Source organism: Ictalurus punctatus, chromosome 23, assembly GCF_001660625.3.
Source record: "Ictalurus punctatus breed USDA103 chromosome 23, Coco_2.0, whole genome shotgun sequence".
Taxonomy (NCBI): Eukaryota; Metazoa; Chordata; class Actinopteri; order Siluriformes; family Ictaluridae; genus Ictalurus; species Ictalurus punctatus.
In genome coordinates this window covers 2,317,501-2,341,500 of record NC_030438.2, presented here as the reverse complement: position 1 = coordinate 2,341,500, position 24,000 = coordinate 2,317,501, and the positions used below count along the sequence as shown (strand labels likewise).

At 39.5% G+C, this 24,000-nt stretch overlaps 1 protein-coding gene and 1 long non-coding RNA gene across 12 annotated transcripts in view; both read left to right on the top strand.

The window, feature by feature from the left end:
* The first annotated feature begins 3,868 nt into the window (after nucleotides 1–3,868).
* LOC108256348 (uncharacterized) lies at nucleotides 3,869–10,532 on the top strand. 2 transcript variants are annotated; one of them, XR_001810272.3, is made up of 2 exons: nucleotides 3,869–5,307; nucleotides 5,574–10,532. It is a non-coding gene; the product is annotated as an uncharacterized LOC108256348 (long non-coding RNA). The 2 variants fall into 2 exon arrangements; XR_008393322.1 differs by having other exon boundaries at nucleotides 5,486–10,532.
* Nucleotides 10,533–15,003: 4,471 nt separating this feature from the next.
* mllt10 (MLLT10 histone lysine methyltransferase DOT1L cofactor) overlaps nucleotides 15,004–24,000 on the top strand; it is a 75,866-nt gene continuing 66,869 nt past the window's right edge. For 3 of the 10 annotated variants that reach the window (XM_017453100.3, XM_047150226.2, XM_017453096.3), the window contains exons 1-3: nucleotides 15,007–15,489; nucleotides 17,834–17,913; nucleotides 23,177–23,231. In XM_017453100.3, coding sequence (XP_017308589.1) covers nucleotides 15,351–15,489; nucleotides 17,834–17,913; nucleotides 23,177–23,231 — 274 coding nt within the window. In that variant the 5' untranslated portion in view covers nucleotides 15,007–15,350. Of the gene's footprint in view, nucleotides 15,490–17,833; nucleotides 17,914–23,176; nucleotides 23,232–24,000 lie in introns of all 10 variants that reach the window. The other 7 variants (XM_017453101.3, XM_017453107.3, XM_017453105.3 and 4 more) reach the window with 4 other exon arrangements.

Here is a 24,000-nt window from a genome sequence, read left to right as displayed (position 1 = left end):
GAATATAAAACAGACTGCTAGTATTTCAGTGCTTCACTGAATTATGTTTAGCCCTAACAAACAAAAGTAAAGTATTGCAATATGATGACCAGTTGTTATTTTTGATATGCATTACCAGTCAATACTATTTTATAGGAATGAAGTCGTAAGAAAATCATTGACCACGCCCCTGACCCTAACTGCAACCCCTTCCTTTTTCCCCCCCGTGAAGAGCGGAGATGTCGGGAATTATTCAAATTTGCAGTCGTGAGATCTTATTAACAAAACTGCATGCGTTTCATTTGCGTTTGGTAACTGTTTTTGTTGTTGTTTTTGTTTTGCATCTTTATACTAGCTTTTCACCAATAAATGTGTGTGTGTGTGCGTGTGTGTGTGTACATACATATACACACACACACACACACATATATATATTTATATATATACACAATATATATTTTAAAACGTCTTGTTATTATTATTATTATTATTATTATTATTATTATTATTATTATTATTATTATTATTTCCATCAGACCTCCACTACTCACCTCAGGCTCAGATCATTTATTAGCGACAATGTAAGGCATAAAAAAAAAACCAACCTCATTCTGAATTTCAGAGTTCCTTAGCTGTGACATGAATTATAAAGGAAGGCTGATCTTCGCCTTCGTATATGTGTGTGTGTGTGTGTGTGTGTGTGTGTGTGTGTGTGTTGATTTCGCTGATCTGGTGTAAAACACTCCTTATAAAATCACAATCAAAATCTCATCAAAAGCCTACAATTTATACAATTAGCACACACATAAGACACCCATACATATGACTGTAAATAAATAAATAAATAAATAAACAATTAAAACAAAAAAAAAAGCACAGTCAGCAAATCCAAAAAATAAAGTGTCAGTTCAATAAATTGTCAAAACCTTGCGACTGGAGTGTACCAGAACAGGAAGGCTATTACTGGTGGCCACTGGGATAACAGATAAGCCTCTTTACATCTTGACGGCTTTGTAGGCAGTGACGTCATACGCAACGTCCATCTAAAACAATGGGTTATTAAACATGTGCCGGACAAGATGTCATCGTTCAGCACTAATGATTCGCTTTGACCAAGACGCAGCACACAGCTTTATTCAATAAGAAACGGAAAATAAACTCGTTCTACTTCCGAGTAAAATGCAAGCTATTTTCCTTTTTCAATTGCGTGTGGTTGTTTTTTTTTTTTTTTTTTTTTTTTTTCCTCTCTCTTCATTTTCTGGTGCCACTTTTGTCAAAAGAGGTTTGTGTTCATCTCAGCGCTTATTTGTTGCTAACAAGAATATGACCGATGAATTTGGTGGTTGATTGGAAATGATTTAAACAGCTCGCTCGCTGAATTGAAAAGCCATCTACAGCAGTGCAATCACAGAAATCTAAATGTACTACACTCACTTTTTCCATCCTAGAGTACTGAGCCATTTAGCCTCAAATACACAGTGCCACATGGAGCCTAAGAACGTGTGCTGTTTGCGCTCAGGTCTGTGGGCCAGGTTTAAAGTGTTCACTAATTAATATCTAGTTATTAATGTCTAATAGTTACCCTTTAATTACCCAGAAGGAAGTTAAAATTTATTGCCTGGACTCTTGTAATCTGGTTGCAGGGAAACGAGACACGGAGAACCTACACAGACACACACACACACACACACACACACACACACACACACACACACACACACACCCGCCCGAAGTGGGGGGTCCGCAGTGCTCTCCACCGCAGCTCGAGGAAAAACACCACGCTTTTCCCGGCAAATGAAAATAAAACCCAGAGAAACGTGTTCTCCTCGTATTGAACTCTGCTCATTGTTTGATATCGCCAGAGGTGAGAGCGCAGTTTTCAAAAAGAAACTCGTGAGCATAAAGTTTGATGAAGAAGATTGTGAGATTAGATGCATTTAGGAGGTAAGATCCCACAACAAAAAGCAGAACAAAGGAAAAGCAGACATTTTTTCCCCCATCTCTGGTTTCCTCCAGACTTATCCCTTGTCCTCAAATATATCTAATATCCAGCACACACTCGTTTCATTTTTAACCTAAATACTGCAAACACTTTAAAAAAAATATATTTTAATTTTTTAATTTTTCATTTTTTATTTTATTTATTTATTTATTTATTTATTGGGGGGGGGGGGGGGGGGGGGGGGGGTTAACCACGAAATTCAAAAGAGCAATTCTGAACATCCTGATTAGATTAAGAAGATTAAGATACTACTTGCTGAGTGTTGAAACTTTAAAAGACTTCAACAACAACAACACACACACATACACACACACACACACACACACACGAGCGCGCACGGATATAATTTTTAATAATGGTTTTACACGTTAATTAATTTTGTGTTTAGGCTCCAGTAATTAAAAGAGTCCTTATAGATGCCCCATCATAATCCATTCAAAATGTAATAAGAATGATTAATTTTTTCCCCCCAAGCATTTAGCTGTCTAGAAAGGATACACCTTTGGATTAATAAAACGAGGTGAACTTCACATGTGTATGAAGTCATATGTTTCAGTGTATTTAGAATAATTATGATAAAGTATTTATGATAATAATTATATATATATATATATATATATATATATATATATATATATATATATATATATATATATATATATATATATATATAATTATTTAGCCTCATATAGCCTGTATATATAAACAATCTCCTGCAACCCGACAGTTTCCTTTTTCCCAGGATCAAGCATGGACATTGATTATTTGCAACTTGAAGCCTCCTTGAGTGTGTGTGTGTGTGTGTGTGTGTGTGTGTGTGTGTGTGTGTGTGAGGGAGAGAGAGAGAGAGAGAGAGAGAGAGAGAGAAAGAAAAAGAGACGGTTGGGGGTGGGCGGCCGTAACCTTTCACCCTGCCATGTCGTGTGTTACTTCTATTGTGTATATGTGTGCATGCAAGCGCGCGAGCGCCCCTACGTTACCCACAAGTCTTTGCGTAAAAGCCGAGCTCGTGCCATAGGCAAATTCCCCCTTTAACCCCTCCCTGTGCGCCTCTGAGACCCTCTGTGGTGCTTCCCGAATTCTGCAGCTAAGAGGGGGGAAAAACACCCAAAACGTAATGCACCGGGTTTTGTGTCTTTTAACCCATAGTGTGATTTAATGATCAGCTGGATTTTCACTGCATAATTTAAAAACAAAGAGGTGAGAAAATATCCCACAACAACTCAGACAGAGGTACAAGTGGGTTTACTCCAACATTTGTCACATTACAATTACAGATTAATTTTTTTTTATTATCGTTAATAATTTAAGGAACAAAATAACATTTAACTTTGTGAATATAGGCTTATTACTACTACCACTACCACTACTACTACTACTAATAATAATAATAATAATAACAATAACAACAACAACAATAATACATTATTATTATTATTATTATTATTATTATTATTATTATTATTATTATTATTATTATTATTATTGCTCAAACTAAAGTAGGACTGACATAGTTTTTGCTATTAATGCACTTCCTCGTGTTATAGAGATAGAGTGACTATTAACAGGGTCTGCTGTATCGACTGGATGAAGTTCGCTACATTAATGAAGCATGAAAATGGCGAAAAATCTCAGTTACACTGACGGAGTTTTTCCTTGAACAATAACACAATAACTAATAACACATTATCCAGCTTGTGAATCTCGAAAGATAACCAAAGTTCATTGTATGTTTATATACAATAACACTGCTGCGTGACACATAGGCTATATAACCTACACATATTCATATATATATATATATATATATATATATATATATATATATATATATATATATATATATATATATCTGGGCGAGTCAAATGAAATCTTACGAGTGCGACATAAATTTGAGAAATAATAGCTACATTAAAAATGTGCAGCTGCAAAAGTAAAGGTCCATTAGTCCATGGTTTTCCATTTGACTCACTCTTGTATATGGTTAGGTGATGTCTCAGTGGATAACATTAGAGAACTATATAGGTTGATTCTACGATGAAATACAATGTGTCACATTTTACCGTGAAAAAAAAAAAATATTATAAGATAAATATAGATAAGTAGATTGCTATGAAAGCTGTGAAAAATAAACAAGCCTGTTATTATTTTATTAAAGGTGTTATTAATAAACTATTATTATTATTATTATTATTATTATTATTATTATTATTATTATTATTATTATTATACTTTTCGGGAAGTATTATGAAGGGTCATGGAGTGAATTATGAGGATATATGTAATCAAAACAGACATTGTGAATCTCAGGGTATATGATTATCCAAGCCAACGCACACGTGCTCTTAGCAGAATAATATTTATAAAGCAGATTTACTTTGCAAAACAAAAGCCGTTCGCGTTAAAAATTTCACACACACACACACACACACACACACACACACACACACACACACACACACACACACACACACACAATAAACTTCGTACTGTGAAGTATACGTGTGCATTAAAACGAGCGTTATCTGTTGCATGCATGAAAGAAACGTCATTCAAGCAGGCACTTTCTGTGTAGGCCTAGCAAACATATTGTTAACCTCAAACCAATTATAAAAGCAAGAGTTAGAGAAATGGACACACGACCCCCCCCCCCCCCCCCCCCCCCCCTTGTTTTTTGTTTGTTGTTGTTGTTGTTGCATGATTGGGACTGCTGACGGCAGATGGTCATGGGAATATGAGGATGAGAATGTTTTGTTGTAGGCTATTTACACCGGTTATTTTCAACATTTGGGCTATTTCACCAGTGGTTGGTCTCTCAGAATGACCCTGAACATCATCTCTGTAACCTTTCCCCTTAATTAACTGCTCGTGTTAATTGCAGGTTTAGAAACTAAGATAAACAAACAAATCGTCTGGAATTCAAATAACATAACCGTAAATTTCCTAAGGCTCGGCCCGAGCATTGAAATGAAAATGAGATCCCGCCGAGAATTTAAGCTTTCCACTGATTGGTCGTTCAATGCTCTCGACCAATCAGAGACGGAGATATTACAACGCAAATAAAGGAGGCGGTATGTCAACAAAGCCGTGTGGCTCTGCTGCAGTGAATGCGGGGGAAGCAGCGCTGTACAGAGCGACTGCATGTGGTTTGCTTTATAATAAAGAATAAAAACTATAGACGATGACATCGGGTCAGAGATAGCAAACAAAAAGAAAACAAATGGATGACTGGTGAGATTTTGGCAGAGCTGGATTGTGAAAGTGAGACTACTGGACTACGGTTCATCTGAGGAAGACTAATTACTTTAGTATAAGGATCTCGAAGGGTATGTAGGCTACAATTTATTATTATTTTCTTTCTTTCTTTCTTTCTTTCTTTCTTTCTTTCTTTTGAATCACATTAGCCTGTATAATGCTATATTACAGAGTCCACTGATTATTGTATATAACTGTTTCTGGTTGTCTTATGTGATTAAAAAACATTTGTGAAACTTTTTCCTTTAGGATTGGGACGTGTATACTTATTTATATGATTGAGCCTTGTAGTAGGACTGATTTTAACTCAGATAAGGATCCATTCCCTTCTGTGCAGACTAAGAAATGCCAGCATACCTCTCCTACACGGGTCATCACCTCTACGTTAAGTGCCACTAGTTCTTCCGCCAGCACAACTCCAACTCAGGTTATAGGAGAGGATGAAGAACCCATGTTTTTTCCACATCACAAAGATGAAGAACCCAGTCTTTTGGATTTCCAACCGCTTCTGGGGCCACAGCTCATCCCAGCACCGCTATTCTCACCACTCCAGTTGTTCCAACTGCAACCGCAAAGACGTTCAAATAGGTTCCTCTGTCTGTCAATTAGTCTACGCTTTTCTGTTGTAATATACATAGGCTTGATTACTGCTCTTCAAAACAATTCCCTGACACTAATTCCCCTCTTTGGTGAGGATTAAAAACAGATTTTTTTTTTTTTTTTTTTGCGCTATCTTCTGGACCCTGCATAGAGGATGCAGAAAATATAATGGGCGAAAAAAGAACCTCAGTATGACAGACTGTTCAAAATCAAATCGCTCTACGCACATATGCAAACGCAATGCTGCTTGTTTCTCCACCCCAGCAGGGAAGTGGCAAGTGCATAGTGGCAGCTAAAGCAAGAAATGGATCAAAGTGTATATGAAAGCAACATCTGCTGAATTGGGCAACAATTTAATTGTTCTATCAGATTCAGCTGGACGGGTGGGGTTTTGGGGGCGTGGTGGTTTAATGGTTAGAACAGTTGCCTTGCACCTCTGGGGACTGGGGCTGCGGAATGCCTCCTCTGCCCTGCGTGGGCGGAGTTGGCAAACAGGTGGCAAGCATTGTGCTTGATGCCAAAGGGCAATCACTTTGAGCTCTTTCACATACTTAGACATAAAAAAAAAAGCTGGTGGCATAAGCAGGTAGTGTTGACACCAAACAACTCCAGGGTCCTAGTTTCGGTTCTGAGGTTGTGTTATTTCCTGTTAGGAGTTTTGCATGTTCTCACTGTTTCCACTTGGTTCCTTTGTTTCCTCTCACCTGTATAAAAAAACAACAACACATGCCAGTAGGTGTACTGGCCACCCTAAATTCCCATAGATGTGAATGTGTTCTGTAACGGACTGGCGTCCCAAACACGGTATGTATAGTGTTCTCAAGATGTGTCCCTGCGACCCTCACAAAGCACTTACTGAAGATGAATGGATCTTAAACATGACATGATAAACAACAACAACAAAAAAGCTTTCTGCCTCTTACTAGAGCTACCAATTAGTCTGTACTGATGGATTAAACACTTGTGTAAAAGTGTGTTTAAATTAACACTGACAGGGTGCCTGTGTTAAATCTTGAAACGTTCCAGTTTTTCAGCATGAAAGAGGTGTTTCATGTTTGTTCATGTTTCAAAATTGATTCAGATCTGAAACCAAAGGGAAAAATTACTGTTGGTCTACAACCAAGAACATGAGGGGGGCTTGGGTGCTATGCAATTTTACCTCCATTTAATGCCAATTTAATGCTGGAATTGTCAATTCAATCCAGTTTTATTTATATAGCACGTTTAACGATGGACATTGTCACAAAGCAGCTTCACAGAAATAAATACATTCAAGATATAAAATTTAAATGTATGAAATTATACCTAATGAGCAAGGTAGAGATGACGTTGGAAAGGAAAAACTCGGTGAGATGATATGAGGAAGAAACCTCGAGAGGAACAAGACTCAAAAGGGAACCCATCCTTTATAACCCCCTTCTAGAGCTGTGTACTATATGGTCAAATAATGCAATTGTGTAAACAGGAAATTCGTTATAGTTTTCACACAAAGTCTGTTTTGTTGAACTTCTCCACTGTTCACTGATGGAGACTTGAGTGCAAAACTGTTCATATGAATTGTGGTCCAAAGCCATCTTCGTGGTTTTTAAGTGGTACCATCCTCAGTAATCTCCATGACCTTCAGTGAAGTTATCTATATTTATCTAAGGCTCAAACAGAGATTTAAATTGTTGTTGGAAATATTCCAAAAGGAATACTAATATTAATCATTTTATAGCAATTGGAAAATACTGAAAAAGTTTTGCTAAAGCTAACAAAACTTACTATACACTCCAACAGATACTTGTAAATTTCCATGTCACCAAGGCGGTACCCTCAAAGGCACATCTTTTATGCCTGCAATATGTATCTTTCATCTCAAAAGATGGAGATAGTGTACCTATAGTGTACCTTTAAAAATGATTTAAGGTCCATACGTACCCTTTCTTTCTGATGCATGATCAGTTCCACACTCTCACCACTCTCGGGTTTAATCGATTAATTCGGTTCGCTTCAACAGGCTGTATTGGCATGATCATATACATGTACGGTATTGCCAACGCATTACGGGAATGTCGAACTGTTAATAATAAACATTAGTTTATTGATTTTATAAAGCACATTTAAAACAACGGATGTTGAAACCGAAGTGCTGTACGAGAAATATAAAACCGAATTAAAAGAGTAAACAAAAACCAAAGAAAAGACCAATGAAAAATTGACATCCTCGATTAAAACATAAAGAATACGAGTGAGTTTTCAAACGGGATTTAAACACGGAAACGGAAGGGGAAGATCTAATGTGGAGAGGAAGACTATTCCAAAGCCTAGGAGCAGCCACCGAGAAAGCCCGGTCACTTTTAGCCTTAAAACATGAACGAGGAACTGAGAGTGGTAGTAGTGTGTTAGTAGCATTAGTGTTGTTTTCGTAGAAGATTGTTATCAGAATCTGAATAAACATATTGTATTAGTGTCCATTTGTTGTAGTGGGTGGGTTACTCACTGTCCCTCAGGTTGTGGCAGGCACACAGGCTAAAATGCACCTCTCCTTTATTTCTCCTAACGGTACGGGCAGTTTGTCAGTGTTTGGCGGAAGGATGAACTGGGGATGTGTGATGTGATGTTTTTTTAAAATATAATTCACGCAAGTGTTTGAAGTTGTTACACTCGGTTAGAAAGTGCAGCTCTGTCTCCACTGTGTTGCTGTTGCACTGTGTGCGCACTCTGCTCTTTAGGGAGCCGCGATTACTTCTAGCGGCCGTCTCGACGGCCAGTGTGTGTGCCGAGTCTGGACTGTGTCAGCGTGGTTCTGCGTCGGTGTGCGGTCACTGTGCTCAGGTAGTCCGCTACAGTGTACTGTGCGTTTCGGGCCAGACAGCACTGCATTTTACTTTGTGCTTGTGTGTTCGTAGGGGTGGATGTAGTTTTGTTTCTGTAGTGTTATAATTTGGTGAGGTCTGATGGGTCTGATTTGTTCTTGTGTCCGGCTGCTCCTGGGGTAGAACCGTGTTAGCGTGTGTTAATGAGCTGAGGTTCAGGACTAGCCGGGCGAGGAGAATCGTCTTTGTGAGCGGCCCCCAGACCTCACTACCGTACAGCAGAATCGGTTCAATTACTGATTCATATCATTTTGAGCCAGATTTGAATTGGGATTTGGGAATGAATTTGTTGTGTAGAATTTTACTTGCGCCTGCTCTGTCAGCTCATTCGCCGCTGGACTGAAATTTCCAGTGGTATTAATTTTCAATCCGAAGTATTTGTATTCTTTGCAATTTTCTATTCTGTGCGTCCCTAAAGTGAAGTTAATCACTACTTGTGGCGAAGTCTCTGTGAAGTGAGCTGCTCTAATGGCTTTGACGTTAAATAGTACAATATCCTTTCCAAACCAAAAGTAGAATCTGTTAAAGCCTCTAGGGTTATACATTACTCCCACATATGATTGGTAGTGTTTTGGCTTCTAGACTGGTGGACATGCTGGATGCTGCTGAAAAATACTTTGAGGAGTCCTGGGATTGACACCAGCTCTGTGTGTTGGTGCAAAAAGGGTATTGGAAAGGCCAAAAGTAAACCTGGAGAAGTATTAACATTAGCTTCTGAAGTAAGAAATTTGGTGAGGAGATAAGTGATATGATTTGATTATATAATGCAGATATTTTAGTTTTTAAGGTGCATGTACAGGACTCCTGGACAAGGAGACATCTGCTTGAGCTTCCAGACATCTGTAGAAAACCTCCCATCTGCTGGTATATGCACCGGACTGTTCATGTGGACCGAATAAAAATGGAATCTCTGTCAACTACACACCCACACCTCCTGACTCTTCTCTGCACTCAAGAAATAATTTACTGTCTGTTTCGTTTTGCACAGGAACCCACAAGCTGTAGGTAGGTAGGTATGTTCATGGAGATCAGTGCAGGAGTGATGTAGAGCAAGTACAATTTGTTTTTCTGAAATGACATTTTATGAATGACTTTTTTGCTTGAATTTACATGATCTAGTTGTTTTTTTGTTTTGTTTTTTTAAATCTGGTGTTCAAATGAATGAATCTTAACAGTCCTGCTTAAACATTTGTCCTTATTTTGTAATTTCATGTCTATTTAGTGAACTGCCATGTCATGCATAAAGCTGCACCTTGTATTAGATATGAAACATGCGGTAATTTTTCATCAGGACATACAGTATCTGTTAAGTCCAGAGAGCCAAAGCTTTACTGCACTTGCAATAAAGGCCAATGGCAAGATTGAAAAAATTTACCAATAAAAACGATTTCTGTAAACCAAATTTGCTGGCAATTTACACATCAGATTATTTGGTTCCAGTGCTCCTGATGTGATCCTGAGCTACTGTCTGTGCATAGTTTTGCACATTCTGCTCATTTCTGTGTGGGTTTGCTCTGGGTTCTCCAGTTTCCTCCAACCTGCCAACAAACACGACTGCAGGTGGATCGGCTGTGTGTGTGAATCTTCGTGCATGGTGTTGTGCGATGGACTGGCATCCCATCCCACCTTCGACCCACTGTGATCGGCTCGGGATCCACCGTGACGCTGCCCAGGATTAAACGTCTACTGAAGATGAAGGAACAAATCATTTGTGTACACGTAATGATTTTGGATTGTATTATATACAGGTGCATCTAAAAAAACAAAACAAAAACAGAATATTGTGGAAAAGTTCGTTTTGTTCCTTAATTTAATTTAATTAAAAAGTGGAACTTTCATATATTCTGGATTCATTACACATAAAGTGAAATATTTAAAGCCCTTTTTTGTTTGTTTTAATCTTGATGATTATGGCTCACAGCTCATGGAAATGAGATACTGGAAAAATCCAGTATCTCAAAAATATTCGAATAAAGAATTTATAATACAGCAATGTTGACCTGAGAAGAGCTCCAATCAGATAGTTATCTCAAAACACCCTTCTACTCAAAACACCGTTGCTCACTGGTCCAAAGTCTTCTTTTCAGGGGGAAGTAAAATTTGCATTTCATTTGGAAATCAAGGTCCCAGAGTCTGGAGGAAGAGTGGAGAGGAACAGAATCCAAGTCCAGTGTGACGTTTCCACAGTCAGTGATGATTTGGGTTGCCATGTGATCTGCTGGTGTCGGTCCAGTGTGTTTTCTCAAGTCGAGAGTCGATGCAGCGTCTACCAGGAGATTTTAGAGCACTTCCACTATATTATAATTTTTTAAGATTCACCTGTAGGTATGAGATCAGACAGGTGCTGTATTAAGTCTTCATTTCCTAAAGACATTGTAATGCACCTATAAGGCAAGATTAAGCACCTGATCTCTATCACATCTCAGTAGCTTGAAGTCAACACTCCCATTTCTCAGTGTGGTGGACAAAAGGAAATTTTAGTCATGGAGCTACAGCTGCCCTACATTAACGTTGATGTTTAAACCTTTTTTTTTTTTCTTTTTTTTTTTTAAATACACTAAGTTACCTATTTTGTAGACAGACATGATTTGATAGAACAGCATGTTGCAGCAACCAGACATTTTGGCTTATAATTTGTGGAACAAAAATAATTACTACTATTACTACTACAATAACAGGGTTTGGACATTAAGTACACAGGATGAGCACCAACCCACACTTTAAAATAACTGGGTTTAAAACAAACCCACACAGAAAAACACCCACAGTGACTATAGGACAGAACACACACTAGGAAGCAAACTGGTTTGTATGCACTTGAAGGCTGTGTTCATGGCCGTGCATTTACAGCATACATGGATTATTATTACTTTCATGTTTGAGTAAAACCTATAAAAATGTTAGTCATAATTTGAGCACATGCATGAATGGGGAAAAAATGCATGAATTCATCCAGATCAATCAAGTTCTCAGAAACACATTTCAGCCATTTCTTCATGCCACAAAAAGCTCTTTTATAAACTGTGAACATAAAGTCCAGTCTGAGAACATCTTTGTCCCAAAAACAAGATGTTATATTTATAAAAAATATTAACAAATATAAAAATGAATGCAATATGCTTTCTAATATCCTTCTGGGGGAATTCATTTTTAAAATTTTTAGTTTTTTAATGAACGTCAAGATCCTAGCGACTTTTTGTCCTTTGCTGAGAAAATGTATCACGTTTATAAATGTTATAAATGCAATGGTGTAACATCTGTAATGTCTTTTCCGTACATTAAAATGAAAACAAACAAAAAACATTTGTGTATGCAAATGCGCTTCATCTAATTGAATATGCATAAAATTACATACCCGATAAAACCAAACATCTTGTCTTCTGATGCTGAATGTTGAAAAATTATTTATTTATTTTTAAACCAAGAAAACACCATGCACTGTTATAGAAAGATAGATAGATAGATAGATTACAAGGACATAGACAATGCACAGCAAACACAGGTTACAGTATTTATACTGCAGTAAACTAAGTAAATAAAAATGCAATGTAGCAACAAAAATAAGTAAATTGATCATAGTGCAAGTGATCATAAAGTGACTGTCTGTGGAATGTGGAATGGTCCATCAGAAAAATAATAAGAGTAAATACAGCGTGGGGGAACGTGAATAATGTTGCGTTATTGCATAGTCTACACGGTGGATGAGCTGTACAATCTGACAGCGAGTGGTATGAAGGACAGTCTGGAGCTGAAAGTCCTCCACCGCAGCAGTTTAGCCAACATCCTGTCCTGCAAAACTGATCCCAGGGAGTCCAGATTATTTCACCATGCAAAATTACTGTCATATTGCATATTAGGCATGATGATGTCAAATGTCCTGAAGGCAGTTGATCTAGAAACGTGGTTTCTACTCTAGAAAGAATGATTTATAAGGTTAATGAAAGGAAATGAACAATTTGACCTAAGAGGAAGCAAGTTTTTCATGGATATACAACATTACATTTGTCATTTGTTTTTGAAAATGTAGTTAAAACTGACAAATGTTTATACTCGGGTAACTAACATTAGAAACCAGCGTTCTCATGTAGGCTTGAGTAATGTCCTTTACCAGCGAACACATTATTTTAAACATTACAATTTCAGTATAATGATTTGATGAGGTTATTTTAAACCCAGTCGTTGGTGTGTTTGACTCTGGTACACTGTGCCACATATTTATTTTGAAAAAGCAATATACTTTTGCTAAAGTCAGGGATTCTTAATGTCAGTGTGCTGGGTGGTAGCATAATGGGGCAGGGTGTTCACAATACTTCAAAATGACCCACTAGGTTTAACTCAAACAACACATCATTTCTAGAGGGCAAAATCTTGGTGTAGGAATCCCTTAAGCTATTTTAATAGCAGGTTAGATTATTTAGACGAGTGCCGCGACTGTTCGTTGAGATTTACCACAGCAAATGAGTGACGGCCCAGGGCTGGACCACACTTACCGCCCTTTTCTAGCCCACATACCACCATGGAATGATAAGTGATATGAATCTTGCTGCTAAAAACAACCACAACTCACACTTAATGGAAATCTATATATCAGCCATGATATGGACCAGGCTACAGTCTGTCCTTGGAATTCCAGAAAAGCAGTAGATGTGTTTAGCTGAATTTGGGACGTTTTGGCCCAGCTCCCAAATGTCATGAAAGACATAAATGTGACTGCTGAGTTACAGTACATTTAACCATTGGCATAACTGACCCCTATGTGCCTAAACTCAGCTATTTCGCCTGAACTTCTATGTTGTCTGGAATTTTCTCCCCAAAAATCCTGAGAAGCAAAACACACCTGCTCTAGATTATCAGTCGACTTGATTATCCAAATTAACCCCGGGGAAATGGGCTTAAACTGAATGCTGCAGGAAGGTAGATTTCCATGAGCAGGATTGGTGATCGCTAATTTGTTCAATATGGTGATCAACAATACTTAAAAATGTCACGTATGCTGGTTTGTTCCATCATATGGACAGCTATCTTCTTGGGGTCCTTATTTTAGACAAATTAAAAAGAGTATCGATGGTCAGAGACAATCCCATAATGCTATTTAATACTATTAAATACATGGTGGACAGAATGTTCACTCCTAGTGAGAAATAGGTTAACAAGTTTGATATTGTGATATCAGAACATGATAATTGATATAGACACTTAACATTAAAATCAGAGTTTCTCTCCACGAGTTCCTAATTAACCCAAAAGCAGAATACCCAAAAGCGTGTTATTTTCATCTGACACGTGGTACTGTATAGACACGTTATTATTACAAACCAGTTTTAATATACCGCATAGTCAAGCCTCACATTCTTTATAGTTATTAATTCATAGATTCAAGATTTGAGATGTGTGGACTTTCACATGTTCTCCTTGTGTCCACATGGACTTCCTTCCGGTTCTCCAGGGTGTCTTTCTACCTCACACCCAGTGTTCCCAGGAAAGACTCTGGAGCCACTGTCACACTGTAAATACGATAAAGTGTTTACTGCTGGTGAATGAATGAATGAATTGATTAATAAAGGGGTAAACTGCATTATCTCACACTGCCTTGTACAAAGACTTAACAAGGGGTATCACATTCCTGTGCATCTGAGGTTCCAGAAATGAGACACACAGTGTAGTTAAATAGAACTAGAAATAAAATGAACACTAAACTAAAACAGATGCTGTCATCCATCCATGTTCTATACCGCTTATCCTTCAGGGTCACGGGGAACCTGGAGCCTATCCCAAGGAGCATCGGGTACAAGACAGGGTACACCCTGGACGGGGTGCCAAACAGGGCACACTCCCACACAGATTCATACACTACGGACACACCAATCAACCTACTGCGCATGTCTTCGGAATGGGGGAGGAAACCAGACTACCCAAACTAAACCTCCTCAGCACAGGGAGAACATAGAAACTCCGCGCACACAGGGCTGTGGCGGGAATCGAACCCTCAACCCTGGAGGTGTGAGGTGAACGTATTTTTTAAAAAATAAAAACTAAAGTTTATGGAAATGTGATATAGAAAAGAGTGTAAATAAAGAATAAGAGGCTGTACTGTACGGGGGCTTAGTATGTGTTTGTCCTCTTATACACTAATGAAATAAAAAAGAATCAATAAAAACTAAATGTAACTACATTTTTTAAAAATTGTTTAAAAAGAGTTGTATATAAATATATAAAAACAGAGTAAATAAAGAATAAGAGGACGTGTGAGGATGGAGTACATCGTGTGTTTGTCCTCTTCTACACACCGAGGCCTGCTGCTGCTACCATTCAGTTCCTCTAGCGGTGCTCGTCCTGCGCATGCGCACATCGCGCGTTTACTTCCCGACAGCCTTCGGGTTTGTGTGTTGAACAAAACAAAAATAGCAATTTAGATTGTAAACACGACCAAGTATGACTTTTCGTCGACAGTGGAATTAGATACACGGACGAAGACTTAAATACAGTCGTTCCGGGCGTGTTTTTCCGCACCTTTTTTCCTGACTGGATCCTGCGACCCCTTCGGACGCTAATGTGAAGGAGACGACATCAAATATGGACTTTTCATCGGAAGGGATCTTGGATATTCGCGACGAGGCCTCGATATAAACGTTTGGGGACTTGATTTCTGTTTGTAGATGGTATTTAGCGACTATTTGGCCGCTAATATGAAGGAGATGATCGGGGGTTGCTGCGTTTGCTCTGATGAGAGAGGCTGGGCCGAAAACCCGCTGGTTTACTGCGACGGACACGGCTGTAATGTTGCCGTGCATCAAGGTACAAATCACCATTTCCTTTTTTATTTAAATAACTCTTTTAATCAAACAACAATCTTAAGGTGACTTCTGTGTGCACCTTACGTTTCGATTGCGTCGTATTTGACGCGCGATTGCTAAGCTAATTCGCATATGCTAAGCTAATTCGCTAGCTATCTACCCGCTAAGCTTCTCGGAGTGTTTTTTCCACCCGTATTCGGCATATCGCGCCGGCTCGTTTGTATTGGCTATATGACCAGCTAGCGATGACTGAGAGAGACTAACCAATCATAGAGCAGGGGACAGAACGGCACTAACCAATCAGAGCGGAGTAGGCGGGACCTGTTCGAATACGCGTGGGGAAAAATGCATGTTGTCTAGTGAAGCCACATGTTTTGGTAACAAAAATATTGAATGATTTTTAAAAAAATATGACAGCGACGAAACTTGTAACTAGCTGACTAGTTGTTTAGGGTTTCCGGTATTTAGATTCACTAGCAAGCAGTTGCGGCGTACTGCTTGTGTACGAATTTAGCTAGCTTCTTAGTTAACTGACAAATTAAACGTATGCGCTAATTTAACGTTGAACTTTTTTGGGGTGTAAATATCACGTAACAATATTAACATCGATCCTACTGTCACTAAATAGTTATCTGTTGACGTAAATTACGAAACATCTACAAAACTGGCTGCGTAAACAGCTGATAATAATAGTGAATTTCTAATAATAACGAGTTGTAGGACTGTTTTCTGCTATATTAGGTGATGAGCCGTGTGATACTGTGAGTTGGCCGTGTTACAAGTCTGTGATTCCTCACTGTAACCCTTTAGCAGTAGTTGGGTTAGTAGGTCAATTATTCTGGGCTCTGTGTGGATCAGCATGCTTGTATGCAGTGCAGCTTTGCACGCACGCACTCGTCTTTAACATCAAAGTGTTTCGTCGTCTTCACACCTCCGGACTTCCTGTAACGTCACGTGTGTGTGTGTGTGTGCGCGCGCGCGTGCTACAGTTGTGCAGAATAAAAGTGAATGTTGTAGGTAGAGATGTTCAAGTGCACCTATTACGGTTTTTCAAATATTCCCTGTCGTGTAGTGTGTTATAAAGCTGTTCGTGACTGTAAAAAGTCTGCAAAGTTTAAAAAAATCAAAGTGCGACACAGAGTCATTACATACCGAAAGAAAGAACCGATTCTGAACAGCTGAATCGAGTCGTTAGTGATTCCAGACTTACTTCCTGTACTAACCTACGTAGATTTGTAACAAAAAGCCCCGCCTCTGGTATTCATCGGCTGCTCGCTGACGGATGGAGCTGAAACTCGTTATGGTAATTGGTGGTGGTTTTTTTTTTTTTTTTTTTTTTTTTTGGCATTTTCTCCTCAATTTCAGAATTTCCAAATTCATTCCCACCAGCCTCCTCTCTACTATAATATAACAAGACAGTCCTCAGAGACACCTGAAGCCAGTTCATACTGTGTCACAGGGCAGCACAACACTCAGAGGAACGAGCTATCCACCTTCTTCCTCATACATGACCTCACAGATGCCTATGATTGGCTAGGATCGCTGTGATTGACAGGAGAGAGAGAGAGAGAGCGTGAGTTACATAATCAGATTGATTCAGACTCAGCAGTGCTCTCTTACCCAAAACCCCTTGTGATTATTTGTGAGGACCAATCACGTCGTATCGAGGGCATGGTACGGAGGACGCACCAACGTCAACGTGGATGTCGAGCAAAAAAGATTTTAAAATAAAGTCCTAAACTGTCTTTTGTTAATCGGAATTGAACAAGTCTGAGGACGGCATTAAAGTTTGGTAGCTTACGTGGAACAGTTCCTTATTTTATACCGATTAAACCCAGTATAATCACTTCCCAGATTTGTTTGTAGTCTGCATGTTGTTTTACATGGAGCTCGGCTGGTACACTTTAGTTCACGTTTAAGCTTGCGAGTGTCGGTTAAAAATGATTACGAACTTCATTCGTCTTTGCCTGGAACACGAAGTTTAAAAATGTATTCCCGTCTTAAAAGCCTCTCGCTGACTACAACTAGAATACAGTGAAGTCTTGAGGACTTTCCCTTCCTACACCATTGGTCCACATCTCTACAGCATTGTCACATTTAATTTTAACAATTGGACCTATAATGCAGTCTCACTACAGTGAAGGGGAGGGTAGATATAAATCTAACCTGGTATACATTGATGTAGTGCTGAGGTTAAAGTGTTGCTGCTGAAACACCATCGCTCTCATGAGCGTTCTGGTCTGTCTATAGCATAAACGTGTTCGCTTTGCTGTTTATAAAATCAACAGCTCATTTACCTTCATGTCCTTGTCACGGAAGACTAAATTTCTTTATTTTCCCTTCAGCTTGTTATGGAATTGTCCAAGTCCCAACCGGTCCCTGGTTCTGCAGGAAATGTGAATCTCAAGAGCGAGCAGCACGAGTGGTGAGTTTTCTGTATTTCGATGCATCCGCACAGCCAACGTGCAATCCTCTTCTATATAGTTGTGTATCATTCTTTCAGGATGTTTAGTACGGTTAAGCATTCATTGAAATTAATGGGCAATCCAAAACCTTGTCCATGCCCGATAACTGTCTGGGTCGAGCATTGGGGAAAATGGAGGTCAGAGTATTCAAATGTAGATTTGGGGATTAGGAAAGGTTTCTTGTGAAGCAGCATCACCTCATACACCATATCAGTTAAAAAAAAACCAAAAACTAAAGTAGCTGATTAAGCAAGTGCAGTTAAGTGTGATGATTCTTGCTGGATTCAAGACGTTAGTGCAAAGCTAATGGTAATGCACCTATCTATCTCTCTATCTCTCTATCTCTCTATCTCTCTACACTTGTATGTGTACAGTAGTTCCAGCCTAAAGGAACATTTTGGTGAAAACTCAAATGTGCACAAAGTCCCAGTTATACCAAATGTAGATGAGCAGCCGAAGGATTTTCCATCCTTTCCATAAATATTGGCCTCAAGACAGCCAGTTCTCCAGTAATGTTACTTCGGCTGGCTGATAGGAGCACAGCCTTGAGAGAAAACCGGACTACCCAGAAAAATCTACAACATTTAATCTAATAAGAATGATCAAAGTTATCATTAACTTGAAAACCTTTCGAATAACTGTCCTAAAATACTCGCTTCAGCTCGGCCTGCCAAAAACACCGGCTGGTGTTCTCCAACGGTCTCTCTTGCGTGATTAAATCGATTGTGTTTGTGTGTTTGAGCTTGTCTCTTGCTGTCGTGTTATTTTCTTGAAACTCCTTATCTATGATGTTGCGTTAGTGGCATTAACACAACATTTTTTTTTCTGTCTATTTGACCAGCTTGTCCTGTGTTTTGGCAGATGGTAGGTCAAACCAAGCCGGATTTTTCAGCAGGAAAAGTATTAATCTGTTAATTAACATTACAAAGAGTCATTATCACTCGGTGCATCGAATAATGCACATCTGCCGCTTTAGCAGAGTCTCACGACAACTTCACGAAGCCTGTCGTGTTTACACCAGTGACAAAACTTCCCAGGTAATGCTCAAATTTCCCACAAACCTGACTGAGTTATTGTTCAGTAAAGAGGTCTGGGTGAAAATTCCAGCAGATTGCGAGAGGCTTGTGGAAGGATAACCCAAGAGTTTGATTAAAGCAATGGTACCCAATACCTCGTAAGCTGTAGACCCTCTGAAAATCTGATAAAGTAAACAGAAGATGAAATAAATCTGTCTCTTTGCTATTATTTTGAAACGACCTCTTATGGATATAAAAGTAGACGCCCTGAGTGACATACAGTCCCCTCCAAAAGTATTGAAATGACAAGACCGATTCTTTTTGCTTGGTACTCGAGACATTTAGTTTTAACAGCTTCTAACCCGGCACCTTTTGTCTGAACCCACCCATTTTTCAAGTGATCAGAAATATCGGCCCATGTGACTGAGTGGCGTTTCTTGTTGCTGAGGTGTGCCCTGATTGATTGATTGTTTAAACAGTTAATAGCTCTGAATGGCTACTGTTGATTTGAGGCTTGGGTTTTGTCTGTGAAGATTACATTTATTGTTAAAAAAAAAAAAAGGTCAACCAACACAAAGACCCAAGAGCTGTCTATGGGAGAAAAGAAAAGCAAGCCATTTTGAAGCTGAGAAAAGAGGGAAACTCCGAGCCATCGCACAAGCATTGGGCGTAGCCAGTGGAACAACTGGTAATGTCCTGAAAAAGAAGGAAACCACCGGTATCCTAACAACCGGACATCAAACGGGTCGGCCAAGGAAAAAACGACAATAGTTTGTGACAAAATGTGTGAAGAAAAACAGCAGTCGGTACTCTCACCGGCAGCCTCCGAGGGCAGGGGTGAAGGTATCACAACTCACTGTTTGAAGATGGGAGCAGAAATATAGAGACCACACCACAAGATGAAAACCACTCCTCAGCAGTAAGAATCGAAAAAGCAAAGATTGGAATTTGCAAAGAAATACAGGGACGAGCCACAAAAGAGTTGGAACCAAGATTAACCTCTAGCAAAGTGACGGGAACGCCGACGTGTGGCGAAAGAAAGTTCGAGCTTATCTGTAAAGCACGGTGGAGGTGGTGTCATGGCTCGGGCTTGCATGGCTGCTTCTGGAACAGGGTCACTAATCTGCATTGATGATGTAACTCATGATGGTAGCAGCATCTCTATAGGATCTCTAGAATCTCCATAAAAGAGATTGTTAGGACTGTGCGCGAACACTTTTGGATGGGACTGTAACACGGGAACTGTCTGGCAACAGTGAAACGTGTGGAGTTGAGAGTGATCGAGTTTGAACATCTCTGTCCTAGGTGTACGTAAACTTTTCTCCACGCCTGTATTTAAAATACATTTTACCGGGCTTAAAATGAAAGTGGCAGTTGAAAGAGGAAACCTGTTAAGTGAACTCATTGTGTTGACATTTTTGTGGTAAATTCTGTCTTTGCGCCAAATGTACCAGTTCCTGTTAGGCGATAAACATCATTTCAAGGTGTCTGTGCAACCTCTAATCTCCTGCTCCATCTCTGAGCGCTTTACGTGAAAGAAACGTGCGAATCAGATTCATTCGGTTGAAACAAAAACGGAACACTTCACCGAAGGGGAAAGGGTGTGACTCTTTGCACCGGCTGTATGAAGTCTAACTGTGACCTGTGTATTTGAGGACCTCTTCGTTATGAACCAGTAGGAAGCAAGAAGGTGGGAATGTGGCGTTTTTGTGCAATAAAAACGCAGGAGCCGCTAATTATTAAGTAGCAAAATTCGGTCACAGCAGACTTTTGGCCTTCTGTTTTCTTACTGTCGCTTGGTGAACATCTGGAGAAACAACATTCAGAAAGATTAGCCGTGTTAAATATCACTCGCTGTGTCATTTCTACATTCTCTCTAGATCCACACCTGTCAGAAACACACCGTCGATGCGTGCAGTTAGACCGTGTCGCGTGATCAGTTAGTCTACGTGCCACTGCCTGTATCCGAGTCAAAGAATTTTAAATGGGTTAACTGGGTTTAAAAAGGTATACAGGAATACAGGTGGTTCGTTAAAGTGCACCCATTACGATTCTTCAAGTATTACTTTTCGCCTAGCGTGTCCGAGCTGTCTGTGAACGTAAAACGTCTGAAAAGCGCACGACGAACGGACTTGCTGACCCCCAAAAGAAGGACCCGATTCTGAACAGCTGTAACGAGTCACTTAATAATTCCACACTTACTTCCTGTACTAACCTACGTCGGTTTGTAACAAAAAGCCCCGCCTCTGGTCTTCATCCGCCGCCCACGAACAGAAAGCCGGACCCGAAAGCCGTTATGTTAGAGGGCGTTTCCTTTTTGAAGCAGGCTGACAGCGGTAGACCAATCGCAACAGATTGGGACATCTGACCAATCGGAGCAGAGTATGCTCTCCGAAAGGAGGAGTTTAGAATGAATCCCGTAGAAGGAATCGTTTAACGGGTCGTTTGTGACGCTGGAGGGGAAACGGTAACGCTGCGGTTTAAATTCCGAACACGTTAAGGTGTGTTTTGACCTCGCATGCATGTAAATCTAGTGTATGAGACCTTTTAAAACAAAATTGGGCCCGTTTCCAAACCATAATAGGTGCGCTTTAATAAAAGCGTAGTGTAGGACGTTCTGCGCCAGATAATTATCATTTTCTTATCATTTTCTGAGCTTATCCGGTTATGGCGTGCTGAGCAACGGCATTATTACTGACGTTAACGAGGAGCTGTATGTGTATCGACCAGCTGTTTCTGTATATTTTTGCCATGTTCTCCACCTCTACTTAAAAAAGCCATTCACATTCACTTGCATTTTCCCATCTTTTCCGCATAAAAGTATTCCGATGGAGCTGTAAAGCTCACAGACACAAAAATACAGCGGAAGACCATCCCTGCTAGAAAACCGGCTTCAAATGGCAGTAACGCGTGTTGGTTCTCAGCCATCAACCAGCAAGACCAGCTTCATTGGCAAGGTTTTGTTAATCAACCGGCCAAACAAGCACCAGACCAGCACAAACCAGTTTGAACCAAGGCAAGAGCTGTTCTCCCTTCACCCACCGAGCTGATCGTCTGAGTTATTAAATCATTATGCATATTAAAAAAAACCCCGCTCATATCAGACTAGATAGTATTAGAATAACTTTGCTATTAATTCAGTGTTTTGTATTTTATTAGAGACAATCTAATCGATTCGGATCAGTCTGTCCGAAATCATCAAAAATCGAAATTTTTTTCAAAAGTTGTCGACCCACACCTGGTTTGAGATCGGGGCTGCACAAAGAGCCTGCGTTAAATCCGATCTTGATTAGTTCCTCAGTCCGATTCAGTTCAAGAACAGCATCGATCGTGCTCGGACAAGCGAGTGTTACTGCCCGAAACAGCACTGCTGTTCCCCGTTATTCGCTGTGACGAGCGACCTTAGACGCGGTACACGACGGGACTCTGGCACAGCGAGTCACCAGAAGATTAAAAAAAAAAAAAAAGGCAGAAGCGATGTTGGAAAGATGTGAATGAATGTTGAACACCATGGCTACACACACTGCCTCACTCACAACTCCCCATTCACGCGTTTCGCATAGAGCGCTCTTATCCAGGGCCGGTTTCCACCAGCGATGATTATGATCTCAAGCCAAAAAAAAATAAAATAAAACATTTCATCAAGGATTGTGTTTGAGAGCTGTACTGAAAAGGAACCTTACTTCAGTCTAGACTTCAGCCATTATGAAAATGAGAGCTAATAGTTTCAGGTCACGTGTTTGTTCCCTTTATTCGATGATAATAATTCACCGGCGTTCACTCTCATCGGTTCTCGCGGAGAAATGATTGTTTGTTTACGTGGCACGTTTCACACAGTAAAGCTGACCAAAGTGCTGAACAGAGTACGGGAGGTCAGAATAGAAAACGGAATAAAACCCGAATAAAAACAGGCAACAGACCATAGTAAAGATTAGATTAAAACGCCTGGGAGAAGAGAGACGCGTTAAAACGCCTGGGAGAAGAGAGACGTTTTAAAACGCCTGGGAGAAGAGAGACGTTTTAAAACGCCTGGGAGAAGAGAGACGTTTTAAAACGCCTGGGAGAAGAGAGACGTTTTAAAACGCCTGGGAGAAGAGAGACGTTTTAAGCCTCTTTTAAAAACTGGTAATAGAATGAAAGCTTAATAAATAAAAGCTTGGTTTCTGCTTTGTACATACTCAGTTTGATGTTTCTCATCTTTTCGCAGAGATGTGAGCTCTGTCCACACAAAGACGGAGCTCTGAAAAGGACCGACAATGGAGGTAAGGCTGCGTTTTTATTTTGATTTTAGAGTTTTGCTCCGTTTCTCGTTAATGTAGATGTAAATCTTTTTCAAATGTATCCCCATATTAGTAACTCAGTCCGGATAATAATTTTATATATATATAATATATATCTCCAAGGAGATGTCTTTAAAGGTAAATGGCTGTGTGCTGTTGTTCAGTTCCCAGTTAATGTGTGTGTATTCATTTTCAGCAGCCTGACCACATTTAGTAGAAAAACTGTATCAGAGGTCTGAGTTTTTTTGTTTTGTTTGTTTGTTTGTTTGTTTTTGTTTTTGTTTGTTTGTTTTAAATGACCCCTAAAAATCAAAGTTTTCTTGTTTGCCAAGGCTAAGATTTACTGCCCGCTCACAACCATTCTAGAAAGTTCATCCTAGAAAATACGTTTTTTTTGTTGTTGTTGTTTTTTTTTTTTTTATATATAAAAGAAGTATACTGCTGAAGCGGTTTGAGCGCTTCTAAAAGGGCGACACGGCCCTGCGTTAAGGTCAAATAATCTATTTTATGATAGTCATGCTGAATATTACATTTATATCACTGCGGCCACTTTAGAGCATGGTGTAAGTGTGAAAACATTTTTTACAGACCCTCCCGGTACAGATTTATTTCGTGGACTTTATTGAAATGGATACAGACTCATCTTTGTGTATTTATTAGAAGCATAGATCTTCTTTTTTTTTTTTTTTTTTTTGTTGTTCCTGAACTTTCCAGCAGCAGAACACATTAGGCCATTATTCCTATATGCTAC